At 36.0% G+C, this 15,798-nt stretch overlaps 1 protein-coding gene across 1 annotated transcript in view; it reads left to right on the forward strand.

Annotated features, from left to right (window-relative positions):
• Nucleotides 1–12,692: 12,692 nt before the first annotated feature.
• Nucleotides 12,693–15,798, forward strand: part of LOC110455009 (collagen alpha-1(I) chain-like) — a 216,320-nt gene continuing 213,214 nt past the window's right edge. Inside the window, exon 1 of the mRNA XM_021504879.1 lies at nucleotides 12,693–13,271. Coding sequence (XP_021360554.1) covers nucleotides 12,981–13,271 — 291 coding nt within the window. The 5' untranslated portion in view covers nucleotides 12,693–12,980. The remainder of the gene's footprint in view (nucleotides 13,272–15,798) is intronic.

Here is a 15,798-nt window from a genome sequence, read left to right on the forward strand (position 1 = left end):
TAGAGGCGCGTCCTGAAATGTGACCTTTAGATAGCTCGTATAGAGGGTTAAAAAGCTGCTCAAATGTATAATCCCGACTGCATTTAAGATTACATGTGTAGGACATGTTTAAATCTACAACAAACTATTTTAAACAAGCATTCTACAACTGTACTTATGTTCATATTTGTCATGTACATGTAGATGGCTGGAATGCAGTGTCCTTAAAGTTTTTTGAGGTAAATAAGCTTGATTCATTATCACAGGAGTCCAATTTAATGCATGCATCTTTAAAATGCCGAAAATATTAAGTTCAAAGGTATGATATATATGTTTGGTTTTTTACACTACTAGGACATTACAAGTACAAGAAGTCGTTTGTGTAAAGATATCATGATCCCCCTGGGATTGGGGTGTTTTTTTGTATTTTTCATTTATTTCTTTACTTATTTTGACAATATTCTATTCAACATGTTCTAACACGTCAAATGTCACACCAAATACAATATACATGTGTGCCTTGTTAATCTGATTTCTAAATTGTTCACATCAATAACGTTTCACAGTAAAACCTGCATAGCATAGAACCTTGTTCATGTCAAAGTTTGGGCCATGAAAGGCTCATCTGAGTCAAAAATTTCGACTTCAACAATAGGGAAGGCTGCAAGGTCAGACTGGACTATAATTCTACCATGGGACGATGGTGGATTCAGAATGCATTATAAGTCTTTATTGACATTGGCAGCAGTGCTGGTTTATAATCTTGTCTCGCTAAATATTGAATTGCTGGACGTCTGACAGGTGGATAAATACGGGTCCCACGAGGGTTTTAGAATCGCATTTAGTTCATACAGTTAACATTCATCTTAACAACGACAGTCTACACTGCGAGCGTTTTATTGCTTCTTTTCATATTTATACATTGGGTGTGTGTTCGGTTTCTTGATGAATTATAGTTGTAATTCATAAATTGGTGATTATATTTATATGTGTTACAAGGGGCATTACAAATGATACAGGTTAACTATACTTAACTCACGAGTTCTAACTGCTATTTATCGAGAAAAAGGAGTATTTTGTTCATTACGGTTCTTTTTTTCATTTTTATTTTCATTTTTTTTATTAAGACAAATTGATTCGTAAAAAGATAGTTCATTTCTTGCCAACACAGGTGTGGAGGCAAGGAACACAGTATTGCGATGTTATGATAAGAAAACGTAAGAAATATTGTGACCTTCTAATTGGCAATTTCCAACGTTATCTTTTACATCTTTCAGATAAGTCTGTTTGGAGTTAAAAATTGTCACAGATGAAAATAATCCGCTGTAAAACCCTATATTTTAATATGGCAAAAAGTTTAAATATCGGGTTTTTTCGTAGATTCCCGGTTACACCGATATATTCAGATTTTAGTGCCATTGAATGGTATATGCAATGTGTACTTCCGGTGTGACGGGTAAATTCTGTATAACAGGTACTTCCGGTTTGACATAAACTTCCGGCTTCATACATACAAGGCATATAAGGCTCATATTGCAGTGCATTGTGTTTTGTTTCAGGCCAAGGTAATTTAAAACAAAATATTACAAGTGGTCAAAATAATCCATAAAAAAAACATAACATATCTGACAAAAATGTCGATACGTGATGTAAATTACGACAAAAAAATATGCAAATCGTGTTTTTGTTACTTTGAACCTTCGTTCACATATCGTCTGTGTATACAGTTACAAGACAAACAAAGCAGCCTCATCACCATTGTATACCCGATCAGATATGTCAATAGCAGAATGACGGGATGTTGTACAGAGAACAAAACCAACATTAGGTAGTGTTTATTCCGTCATGCAGTTCTTCATTTAGGTCTAACGGTTGACCGGCTTACCTACTGTAAATAACTGACCCAATCAGCATGCATCATTAGAGAACAATTAGGCGGGCTAGATCATACAAAATGTATGACATTACAACTGGCTGTATATAAAAGAATGGATGTGCGTGATGGCGCTCCGACAGTGTTTGTATTAATACAACTCTGATAAGGCATTAACGGGTATATAGGTTTTACAATGAAAACAAAAAAAATGTATAAATTAATGTAGTAACGTGTTTCATTAACAACAAGGGAATATCTTCATAATTGAAATATGTTGATGTACCTGCTCGTGACAGTAGGGTCGAGCAATGTGTAACGCTGGATCATCCTTTTCATATTAGTATCAATCCAGATGATTATTTAGCGCATCTATAATGCTTGATAATTGTAAAACATGTAGAATTAATCTGAATTAACCTTGTCATCATCAGTATGTAAGGCAAAGCGTAAATTATCTCCTAAAATGGTAAAAAAATACATAAATAACGAATACGTTTGACTGTTTCCTTTGTTGTAACTCAGTTGTATATAATGTATCGGTCACTTCCTTAGTTTCAATTATACACATAGCCAGCTAATGAAAACAATAGGACACATTTTTAACTGTACCTGACCGAATTCAGACCTGAAAGTGCACCTTACCTATCAAAGGACTTTACATAGTAGCCTTGTTAAGTGCACCTCACCTTCATGTACCAGAGGGTTTTACTCACCAGTTATACAAGTACATTCGAGCATGTTACCGACTTCGCCTTACCATTCTTTCGTCCCTTGTGGCGCTGAGGGTCTATATTGCAATAAAACACAGAAGTGAACACGTTTGTTACTAACTACACGTATTGAACCTGGGGAAATTGTATAACAATTAGGAAAAAATGTTTTAAAAGTACAGTAGTTGAAATATATAAAACAAATTGTATCACCTGGTGGTTCTTATTTAAAGAAAATATAAAACGTATACAATGTGGTGGTTTAAGTAGCTTGCATGATGTTCTGTAGTAACTGATATGTCGTTATAGTAACTTATACATGTAGTTCGTTACAGTAATTTCTATGTCGTTATATTAAGTAAAATGTTGTTTTAATAACTTGTATGTCGTTTTAATAACTTGTATGTCGTTTTTAATAACTTGCGTGTCGTTTTTAGTATATCATACGTTAGTTTCTAGGATCATAATCGGATAACATCATGGGTTCTGTTTAGTTTAATGGTGTCTTTCCTTGACTTCGTCCATTGACTCCGGGCGACTATCCTTGACACCGGGAATCTCTTTCTCTGTGACGAGGAAGAAATCAAACTACAGTTGAGTCAACAACTAAAAAAAGACAATAACATGTTATAACTTGTAATTTGATATTCTTACCATTTTTTTCATATGTTCAATAAACCAGTGTTGGCAGAAGTTGAAATTGATTTTTATTTATTAGATTCTGGTTCTTAATGCAACATGGTCCTTTTTTCTTTAACAGTTCACTTAAAAAATGGCCATAATAGGATACTGTTAACTGGTATGTCACTTGCAGAGATGACATCCTACAGTTTATGTAACAGCTCGGCAGTTGTGCCATGGCAATATGATGTTATTGGCATGAATGCCGTTTCTAGTGAATAAGATATTACCAACATGAAAATAAAAGATCAGTCTATATAGCTAGTTACTGCGATATACATCGCACCTCATATAGAGAAACATTGTTCTAGTAACTGATATTCAAGTTACTGTGAGTTAGCTCTGCGTCCTATGGTCGTGATGCTCATTGTCCAACAGTAACGCTATAGTTCTGGTTACTGTGATATAATCCACCAGAGCAGGAGTATCGGTCTAGTTAGCATGATGTACTAACAATGAGTGTTGTCACTCTCGTATATTAATGTCTTTTTAATAGTAGGATGTTATACAAAGTATTTTTTATGTAATAACAATGATTTGAATTTACATTTCAATAATCAAGAAATAGTATGTTATCATAACTGAAGGGATATCATTCAAGCTAAATGAATAATCGTTCCAACAGCACGAATGAGACATTCTAATAGCTGAGCTGCTTGTATATTAAATACCAGTAACGCTACATGTTTCCATATTGTTCATTCTCATTACCTGGGATACCTGATATGAAATATGTAATTAAAATACAGTTTAATGGAACACACATTGTGTATTACTAGGCACCTCGCTTACCGTCGCCATAACCGCCGCTATATTTGTCATTGCCCCAATCAAAACGGCCGTATCGTGATCTAAATATTTTATTGGAAAACGATAAAAATGTCAAACCTTCTATAACATTAAATACTACATAACGTCGGCTTAAAACTACCTCGTATGCTCAAGCTGATTTATCCCGCTTCAATACCGAAACAGAATATTTCTTCTAATAGAGCCTCCGCTTACCTCGCTGTCAAGTATAAGAGCAACTAGTGTGTTTATAGATCTAGGCCCCGCTGAATTTTACACATCATTGTAGAGAGCCGTATAACATGTAGTAATTGTTCACACTTTAATTAACGCAGATCTATGTACTCCACGAAAACATCGATTCTTATAAAGCCAAGCGGAGCTACTTCAAAGAAAATGGCTAAGGAATGTGTGTGCCAATGAAGGTAGGTTTTGTACTCGGCAATCAGGCGATGACACGAATTCATTGGCTGATTGGGATCTGAAGACGTTATGTGAGGATTGAATAACCGTAATGAAGAAGATAAAAAAAAACTACACTAGTAGAAATTCACGGCGTTTCATTGTATACTGAAAATAACAGGAACGTCTTTCAATGATACAATCACAACGGTAACGGCTAACGGCTGACTTAATTTGTGAATCATTTAAAGTCGTCACATTACGTAATGTTTCGTACACTTCCATATCCTTTGTAAGGACGTCGTAGAGAATACGGAAATTACAGGAAAGTAGGTAAAAACTCATTAGGTGTTACATATGTATTAGCATAGCTTGCACTAATTATTGTCGTTTTACTTCTCTGATGAATCCAATGACCTCCATACTGACTGACTGACAGGATGTGATTCCTGGTGTGTACGCATGCGAGCGTGGACCTCTGAGAAATATCGCCCTCTATATAGCTCCTCGAGGCTCGTAACCTGACGGTCTTTAGGGTAGGACTCCAGACAACAGATCCAGTATATTGATACGCGTTAAAGAACCTCTAAAGAGATAGAAAGAACAGAAACTACGGCTGCTTCAAAGGGTACTTACTTCTGAAACGACTTAAACAGGCTGGGAAAACCTCAATATACTGGTAAAATACAATATTGGCACTAAACAGATTCCGGAACCTGTAACAGCGTCATAAGCTTAATATTACATTACGATTGAATTAGAATCGGTGATATTATTTAAGCTGAAACAGAAATGTATATGCGCTAGGAATTAATGTGATCCCTCTCGGCTAATAAACAAGAGCTTGGATTCGAACATTGAACCACATTGTATTATATAGGTAACGGACGTACATGTATATACTAAATTGAGTGTAGCCGTTTAAAGTAGATCTTGTCATGGTAATTAAGTTATTCTATTGTTATGATTTTTAAATCCCTTGACATATTTATTATTAAATATTTATGAAACTCTCATTGATTAAAAAAAATTCAGGATATTTCAATATAAGGTAATGTAGCTTGGTATAAAAGCGTCATGTGGTGATCATTCTTCCATATCCTACCACCTATAATAGACTGTCCTCGGATAGCGCTCATTATCAGAGGAAAGGTCAAGGACAGGGGAAGTCTCGGTAGAGGGAGATCGTGTCTGTTGCCTTCCATGTGACATGTTTCATATTTACTGCACATTAGAACTGTCAGATCTTCCCGCAGATACTGCATCTAATTGGATACAAAATATATGAAGAAATCATCTTTGTAGAAAAGAACACGCATGTACACGGAATTTCAAACCTCGTTTTGATCACCTACATTTCCCATTCTTTTTTCGTATAAACTTGTTTGAAGCATAATCGCGAGAATAACTATTTGTGAATATCAATAAATTTTCGGTATGTTACGTGATTTACTGAAAAATATTTTATTTACTGAAAATTAATAGATTTACACAAAAAAATCATTTACAGCTGTTTTCGTTATTTCCCCATTAATAAAGTGATTTATACATTTGAAGCACCATGTGATTCAGTGAAGGAGACCACATGAAAGGTTTATGGTCGCCAAAATGATCTCATTGAAAAAAATCCCCGTCAGTTATGAAGGTCAATGATGTTGATCGTGCCAATTAAATTGCCTTGAAGTTTCTTTGCTTCTACTCCGGTTCTAATTTCTAGAAACATATGACTTCACCTTCCATGCCGTTATTTGCGATTGGCTAAGTCAAAACTTAAGACAAATTTCGACTTAAGATTGTTTCATTTTTCTGGGGACTGGTTTTATTATTCTTGTACTTTTTCTACGGTTTTAGTGAAAAAAATCATATCCTTCCCCATTACGTTTGAGTTAGAATTGTTTTTATTATGATCAATTGAGTATCTACTATTATTTAGAGTGAATTCATTGATTTACAGCAAATTGGTTAAATATTTACTGATTTACAGTTAATTACGAAGTATGAAGCACCTGCTAGGTACGAAGTATCTCCCACAGCCAAGCTCCATAAGTCAGGAACAACGGAAGGTGTGAAGCAACCAGTTGATTAATAAATTTGCTTTAGTAACACCTCCGCTGTTGAATGGGTGGCATTGGAGTTGAAAAATAGGGACAATTTGGTAGAAAGCGAATCAAGTCATATTTCGCGGCAAATGTGATCTATTTTGCATTATAAAACGTGTAATATACGGTATGCATGCAGTTAACATACATAAAAAAAAACCAAATTAGCCAGTTATTTTGCAAACGTCCTTACAAAATGTGCAGTCAAACATGATTAGTCGAAACTGCTGTTACATACAGTCAACCTCGTCATATCGGAGTCGTTCTCAAATAAGGTCAATCTTCTATAGGTCAGTCTTTGTCTGATATGCACTCAAAATTCATCTTGTCAAAGTGATATACAATGCATTACGTTTAATCAAACCTCGCTATGAGGAAGGTTTTGAGGAAATGTCTTTCAACCTCGTTATGTCGAAATCGTCATTTACATACATTTAGATATTGATAGGTTGAAGTTGTTGTTTACATTGCCATAACTTGTTTGAAGTCGTTTTTTACCAACAGTCAAGCCTTAGTAAGTCGAGGTCAAACCTCGTAATGACGAATAACTTTTTACAGCCAAACCACGTTTTAATGAAGACGTTTTTTGCATTGTCAAATTTAACTCATTATGTTTTGTCAAAGTCCTTTACATGCAATCAACCTAATTATGTCAATACGTTGTATACATAGTCAACTTCGTATTTTCGAGGTCGCTAGGACCATATAGCCACACACATGGTAATCAATATAAGCAATGATCGTAAGAACGAAGTTGAATGTACCTTTACAATGTATAGTGTGAACTGGTCAGTTTATTTTGGCGGCACGCGTGTTGCATCCATGGAAAGTACAAACAAACACATGTCGCTGGTCAGTGTTTGCTGAAGTGAACCAGACCAGACGTCCTGTAGGTGAGACTGCCCAATAAAAATGCGCCTCACTGGTGGTAATGTGTGATCGAGCACCACGCTTTCCCTGTATACGTAGGCGGTAGACATACGATCATTGAAACACGGCAAGCCTCATCAATAATTACTTACCTACATTTCGTTCCGGTAGTTTTTAACAATGGGAGACCTGGCCAATAAAACAGTATGTACGAATGTATGGTGACAATGCTTACATGACATCGGGGGTCATGACTTCGACCAACACCGGGTTGTATCATGTTTACTGTGACATGCGGATTATAGTTCTTTCGTGATAATTTGCTGATAATGTTTATTTTTATCTTACGTAACTGTAAACAGATAAGGTCATGGGCCTGAGTACAATTTATAGTGCTATCACACTGAAATATCACCGGTGCATAATATCCCGTCAGGAAGGTACATTACAAGTATATTATGTTCATTGTTAGTCACGAGTACAGCAAATATCTTTGATATATGGAAGGACAGAGGTACTAACATTGAGCAGTAGCCGTTTAGTCGTGTAACGATTGCACGTGTAAACAGTGATAATATTGGATTATTTATCGGCAAAGTGTAAATTTATGCCGGAATTATATTATAGATTATTTCTTAAAGAGTTCCTTAAGTCGTTTAGTCGTTCAATATTTGGTATTTCGTTATCAGCTTTATTCTGAACACAATCTTTTCGCAAAGAATCATTAATGTAGATTTCCGACCATTCGTCAGCTAAGAGTTTTCCTAACATAGGATTGTGTGTAATTTGGAAAAACGTTTTTTTTTTATCGGATGACGTGCAGACATTCGCCGTAATAATTGCTAGAATACAAAGGTGTAAAAGAAAAAAAAAGAAAAACTCTCAACGAATCACTAGAGAAACCAGGTGTGTTTAATGGCGGAAGTCCTAATTGATTCTGTTCATCCTTACCAGCTATTGGTACATGTAATACTTCGGACACAGGTCACGTGGCGCGGTTCTTGTGTTCCTCAAATTTCAAAGGATAGATGTGCATTGGGTTTGCTCGTTTCCAGAAGAGAGTAAAACATTTACACAAGAGATAGAAGAATAAAATATTAACTATCCTGTGTATTATGTTTCAAATATGTATGCGAAAAATGTAATAAATAACACAAAAGTCATCTCGCGAATTTTCAAGTTGCATGTTTTACAATTAATTGTTTCATGCGAGTTTGGTCTTGACTTTCTAATGCAGCAATGCTTTGATGAAATAAAACTAACTTTGATTTAAACCAAACAGAAAACTAAATGCGACAAATATAGGCCAGAGCTCTGTTAAACAGAAATCTGATTACGATTTGGGTATCCTGTTTCTATGATGTATATTGAGAACTGTGCCATAAGGTTGACATTTGCCAGCGTTCTACCAAAGGATGTGTATAACTCGTCTGTTTGGTTAAACATTTAAGGTGAGTCGACGTCTGGTAGGAAAATCAGGATGAAAATTAGATGTCTTCCTTTAAAACACATGATTGGTTAGCACAACATTGTAGACATGGCGTTTTTACATATAGCAGGCATATCTTTTTTAAACTTGAGAACATAGTGTGTCGCAATGTTTCTCCAGATTTACACGAAAGTACCATTTCTACGGTGTCGTCCGGTCTTAACGTGTGAAAGTTCACATCGACTGAGAACATTGAGGTCCATTGTTCCATTGAGGGATGGATATGAAACACCGACATTCATATCAACGGATTTCCGGACAACGTCTCATCAAATTGTCATCTGACGTACAAAGGGAATTACCTATACACGAGCCGGTGAAACACAGGATACTTGTTTAGCCTCTACAAGTTTCGTTCTTGTAGGATACGATACGTATCATCAGATATACAAATCGTGCTTGCGATTCATATAAAGCTATTTCTACTGTAGAAGGGTGCGGCGTATATATTATATATTTTCGCGCTCTCAGCAATTCGGTTTTTTTTGGTCTGATACCTTTTGTAAAAACTTACAAACACAAACTTTCACTATTTAATAATTTGTACATGCCAGTCAACATTTTGTTTTGTAACCACCAAGATATTTAGTGACAAAAAGCATAGAATCTGAGTATATTTGGTTCGTCAGTTAAAGCCCACATTGCATCAGAAATCTATTTTAAATGTGCCAGGATTTAAGCTGGCTAATGTAATAAATGATGATATCCAAAGGCGCTGGGGGCAATTGTTGTCCTTTTTGCAGACATAGGCGTAAACGATATATGTTCAGGTACCATAATACTAACGTAGCTAGAATCACTTGTGTTTGCTTTGCACCTCACTAGCTAGAGGTTAAAATATTACAGATGACTTGGTTTTTTATTCCTTGTTTTGTATTCGCATAATGATTTATGTTATATGTGTCTACTCCCTTGTTTCAGTTAATCGTTGTCCTGACATTATTAAATTATAGCCTTTGGCTGAGGTCGATACCTGGATTTAGCAACCCGAGAAAAGATATATTAACATTAACAGAGGACGCAGTCCGAGGTCAATATATCTTTTTCTCGGGTCGATAAATTCAGGTATTAACCGAAGTCAAAGGCTACAATTGTTTTATTATTTTCAAAACAGAAATAATAGCAATCTGAAAAAAACACAGCAAAAAGCTACGGAAGCGGGACGATACGTTCGTTTGGAGGGTATTAATTATTCTATTTTTAGAAACACCCAGTCCTTCAACAAAAATCACGCGCTCCAAGTAAATATCGGTTTTTATCGGTGGACACGTGATTCACTTCTGGCCAATCACTAGTCGGGAATAATATGAAAAAATGATAATGATTCATATTAATTTAGAAATAATGATATTTTATCGGATGACGTACTGCCATCCACCTTATGGAATACACAGGTGAAAACTATCAAACTCAGGCGCAACTAAAAAAGAATACATAGAGAAACCAGGTGTGTTCCATAGCGGATGTCTTTTAAACTTATCTTTTTGTTTTCTATATTTTACAAAAGCACGAGGAAAATCAAAATGAGGCAAAAATAGACCACATTTTTTCCAACGTAATATAAGTACGGTGTTGTTGACATTTTAGTATCCTAAGTTATTTTTCTGTAGTTAATATATAGAACTGCATCATGAGGTTGACATTTCCAAGCTGTGTAACTAAGGATGTGTTTAACTCGTCTGTTTAGTTAATCGTGCGGCATAGATGTCACTCTAGGCTAGCTAAGGTAAGGTGAACATGACGTTCACCGCAACTCATGTATTGTTGGAAAATAAGGATACAAAATAGATTTCTTTCATAAAAATAAATTATCGGTATCCACAGCATTCTACAATTGCCGGGTGTTTTTTTTTATAAAAGACAATTTGTTTCTAGATTTTATATCTTGAGAAAATTTTGCCTCGAAAGATACATAATTCTTGCGGTGTTGTCTGGTCGTAAGGGAAGGATTTAAATGGAAAAAAATCTACCATGGGGCGATCTGACTGACGAATAGGTGTTTCGTTCAGGATTTAACTAAAACATATATCAACTGTTAACCAAAAACATTCCCCCCTTCCAGATGAATAGTCACAGGATTTCATAAAATTTTCTTCTGTCAAAAAAAAGATGCTTCAAGGACTAGAATTGAATCACACGCAAGTGAAATCGGGGAAATATTTCAACCTCAGCCTGCTTCACTGTACAGAAAAACAACCGTAATGGACACTTCTATCAGATAAGCATTGAATAGATTATGATACAATGTATATATCGAACGATATGTATGACCAAATTGTGCGTAGATTTCGTATCTGCTGCCCCTATTGCAACAAATGATACCTTTATTGTCACTGATACTCACTATCACTTAATGGTGATGTTTCCTTGAATTCATGTTAGGTTACCCCATTGTCACAGTAATGTGACGAGGTTGAGTGTCTCATGATACTATTTCCAGATTGAGACATTACAGTGAGATTACAAGTTAAAGTAGTCCTTGTGTAGACTCGGCATCCGTTAACGTCGTCTTTATACGACTACTAACTGTCGCAATGGCTCTACTCCCCGAACAAACGATGAAGCTCGATCTTGCTCTGCCAGCCAAAGGAGACACCGACATACACTAACTATGCCTTTGACAATGAAAAAGCTGACGAAGTTTTTGCCGTACTATACTTGTAAAGGATTCATTGCTGCATTTAGTGGTTAAAGTGGTCAATGCATATTGTACCACGCCAGTGTTGTACATAGGTACAGGGTATCCGTCTGCAGTGCAACGTACTATTGATATATGTACAGGTGTACCAACTCAGAATAAAGACTTGTGGTTTACTATGGCAAAGAAACCAGCATCCGGGTTACGTGGTCAAGGAGTGTCATGGTAATTAATTGGTTACACAATCACGGGTGTCACAGTATTTAAGGAGATCTTAACTGACCATCGTAACTGGTATAACGAGAAATGATATTTAGATCGATATTCTATTACTGTAAGTTCTAGGATAATCTGTCTGAAATATCTACCGTAAATGGCTTTTATAAGTTATACGTATTTTAGACAAGTAGACGGATATTGTTATGCAACTGGTATTTTTAAATTCTTATCACAATTATTGGGTCTAATAGAGAACTCGGTTAAGGAACTGTAAAATGATATATACTTCACTACTACATCTTAAATTGTACACTTGCTATAGCTTGTTACCAGCATCGATTATACCACAGAACTGTATCGTTTTTACATTTGTAATATGAAGATTCCCTCACGGACAGATGTAGTAATTCATGGCATATTTTAAAATCCTTCAATTACCACCGAGTGTCCGTATGCATCAAAGAAAGTGTATTACCTAATAAACCTCATGGAGATGTCCCCAAGGAGGAACACTCATTTCTTTTATGACATTTTAAGGGTTTTCTGTACAGAACAAATTACTACTTCGGCACATTTCTCTGATACAATTATGCTTGACGGGAGTCCTCTTAACACACATACAAGCTTTGCCCCACGCGCTTATGACCATCAAAACCACGGCTGGCTGTGTGTGTGACAAAAATGGACCCGTCAATGAAAACATCTAGAAAGGTACATAATTAATAACTATGAACAGCGTGATTGGTCCAAAGCTCGCTTCGATGAGTATGATTTCAATTAGTTGTCGCTTATTAGACACAGGTCGTCCCAAATGCCGCTTCTACCACGAGGTAGCAGAGACCGGTCCCTGAACGTTCCTACATTCTGCAGTGTAGGTTCAAGCCGGTCGATACCGAAGCGTATCGCTCTCGCTGTATTCCTCTCTTCGCCTTGGATCGCCTTCAGTCGTGGAATTATTGTTTTTAGCTTGTCTCACCTTCGGAATCTATCAAATACAATCGTATTGTTTTCTTTATAAAGTTTAGGCTGGTTGCGTTCCGGCTGTCTACATTCACTAGCCGGTGTCCACCGTGAAGGAGGGCGTTAGTCTGTGTGGTATAACGGAGGGGGTTCACTAGTGATGTGGGGGGCTATCCTCGGGTATGTAACAGGCTCAATGATTAATGTCTTCAGCACGAACAACACGTTCAACAACTTCTTACTTCTGAAGAAAGAATGAAAATTCGTCATGACGTCGCCGCAAAAGAAGAAAAATCGAGACAAAATCAAATCCTTATATTTCCATTTAAAAGTAGTGTATTGTGTGCTGATCCTTAATTTTATGGTGTACGGAGTCGGGGTATGGCTATGTTACAACGCCCTAAGGGCTGGACGGACCCTCGTGCAAGGCCCGTGTACGGGCCCCACTCGGAATACGTCTACTTTTACGGACGAACTAGACAGTCTTAGGGATGTATATAGTCGTATAAGAAGAGGGTTTGCTGATGATTGGACTAGTAGCAATTCTCTTGGTACTAAGGTAAGTAGTTTGTTTTATTGATGTTGCTATTTTAGTCAAAAGTCATCAACGTTGCATACTATAAACTCGCAATTTATTTTACTTTATTATACAGGAAGTGTTAATCAACGTAACGTTGTCGTCTGTTAAAACAAATTCATTAAAACAATCCATTTTCTCGCTGGAGAACTTAAAAGAGATAAAAAAAAAAAAAAAAGGTTTTCCCATTTGTTCTCCATAGAAAAAATGCATTCTCAGCATAAATTTCTTAAACGAGAATGATTACATTGTATTTAGTGAATACATCCAAAAGAATCAATCTTTTCATAACATTGAACTGATTTTCTAATTCTTCGTCTTTTAAACCGTTGAGAACAGAATAGAAGAAATCCCTTCCCACTTTTCAGATATTAACATAATTTCTTAGTATTTTAGAAATCAATTTCAAAACATAAAAATATCTCAATCATTTTCCTATTACTGTTTGGCGGAGGGTATGCTCAAATGGAAAATTGAATAAGATGAATATGTAAACACACAAACATATGGTAATGCTTGGGTCTATGACAAATTTATCGTGACGATCATAAGATTTAGGTCCCCGTTAGACAAACAATGAAATATACTGTAAGACTAAATTTGAGATAGTGTCTTCTCTTTATAAACACGGATAACTATAGTTAGTGAATTGTCTTGATGCCTTTTTTCCACTCGGATAACTCGCGCCAAATCAACCATACCACCATCATATGATCAAGTGTAAAATAAAGTAATGGATGGATTTCATTTTGGGCTGTATGATCGAGTATTGAAAAAGAAAATATATAGGATACGTTTTATTGAATACTATCTGTAAATGGCAACGATACTACAGACTTGGGATTAGATATATAAAAAATATAAGTAAGAAAAACAGTAATTTCGACCCGGTCTTTTTAGACATGAATACATCACCTGGTTAACGATTGTTTTATTTTTGGAACCGCCGAAACACTCCATTCAACACGGCAAAGAGGCTTTGGCCTTTACCATTAATGAAAATTCATCAATGGCCATGTCTCCTTGCCGTCTCAAAAACATAACGAGGCTGGTACACGTCAATTATTTAAATGTGAAGTAGTGCGCCTCCTTTCTCTTTTGACATTTACTTATAATAATGTCAATATCCAGAGAAATGACGAGGAAAAATGGAATGTCATTAGAAATAGAAAACAATTCGTAAACAAAGTCATCAATACGAAAATTGATAACTAAGTTGACAATTGTACTTAACATATGCCCATTGATTGGTGTCGGAATGTTTCGTTAAATTGAATTGAAAAATAACTTCTTGTATGAGAAATGTGTCGACAGTTCTCAGAAAAAAACTGTACATAAGTTAACAGAGAAAAACATTATATATCTGGATATGAAGATATGTGGGTAATTGGAGCTTTGATTGTCCGTTAAATTTCCCGGGAATAAATGTGGTGTCTGACTTCGATGTTGCGCCATATTGTGTTTTGAGAGTAGGTACTATTGAATACGTTTTGAACTGTTTTACAGCCCTTTGACAATTGGAGTCATTTAGGACCACTAAAGAACAATATGCTGCTTAATTTGTCAAGTTTCGTTGACCGGGAGCAATTCACAATTTGTCTTTTAGCGAGACTTCATAAGGTTCCCGTGTTACGTAAGTCCGAAACATGTCCAAATTGAACAAGCTGATCAGTTAACTCAAACTCGCAGCCAAAATGACATCGGCATATGGGTTAATACGACATTTGACGTACTTTTTGTTTCATATGCACATGAACTCACTGTAAAATACATTTATTGGACGTGGCGTTGATTTGAAGGCTTCTCCTTGTTACATGCCATCCGTTAAAACACACGTCGGTGATGTGTGGCGTCGAGCTGACGACTTTTCCTTGGTATATGACTTCAGTGAAAAGCCAATTTAGCGGCCAAAGAAGGCAAGTTGACGATTGTTCTTGGAGCCTGGGCTAAACTGAAAAACCTAATGACAATGAATGATGATTGCTTTTCTAAGTGAAACATCAACATAGTTTACGTCAATTTACTGATATCCTTTTTAAATATAATTATATTGAACGGTGTGAATACAACATGACAATACAGGCAATCGATTCATAAAAAAAAAGTATTGATTTAAAGTCCGAGACACATTTTTACATGTAAGAATCGATCTTTACAAACTTGTCGAGGTATTGAAATCGTTTTATAGAACGGCCCCAGGTTACAGGATCGCACTCAACATGTAAGATAAGAGATTGCCGATAGCGTCCTGACATTGAAAGAGCCCGCACTTCATACGAATCGTATCACGCATCATGGAAGCAAAGAAACAGGAACTTGCGAGACTCCAACGAACGATAGTGTACAACTCGAACAAAAACAATTTGTCTAGCATTTAAATTTATGATCCTTATTTGTCGGTCGGGTTTGTCTAGAATATGAAATTTGATATGAATTTACTCGAGCTTGCCGGAGGAACTTTTTCCGTATAATGCCACATATACAAACATATATAGATACAGCGATTAAG

Source organism: Mizuhopecten yessoensis, unplaced genomic scaffold (genome assembly GCF_002113885.1).
Source record: "Mizuhopecten yessoensis strain PY_sf001 unplaced genomic scaffold, ASM211388v2 scaffold8123, whole genome shotgun sequence".
Taxonomy (NCBI): domain Eukaryota; kingdom Metazoa; phylum Mollusca; class Bivalvia; order Pectinida; family Pectinidae; genus Mizuhopecten; species Mizuhopecten yessoensis.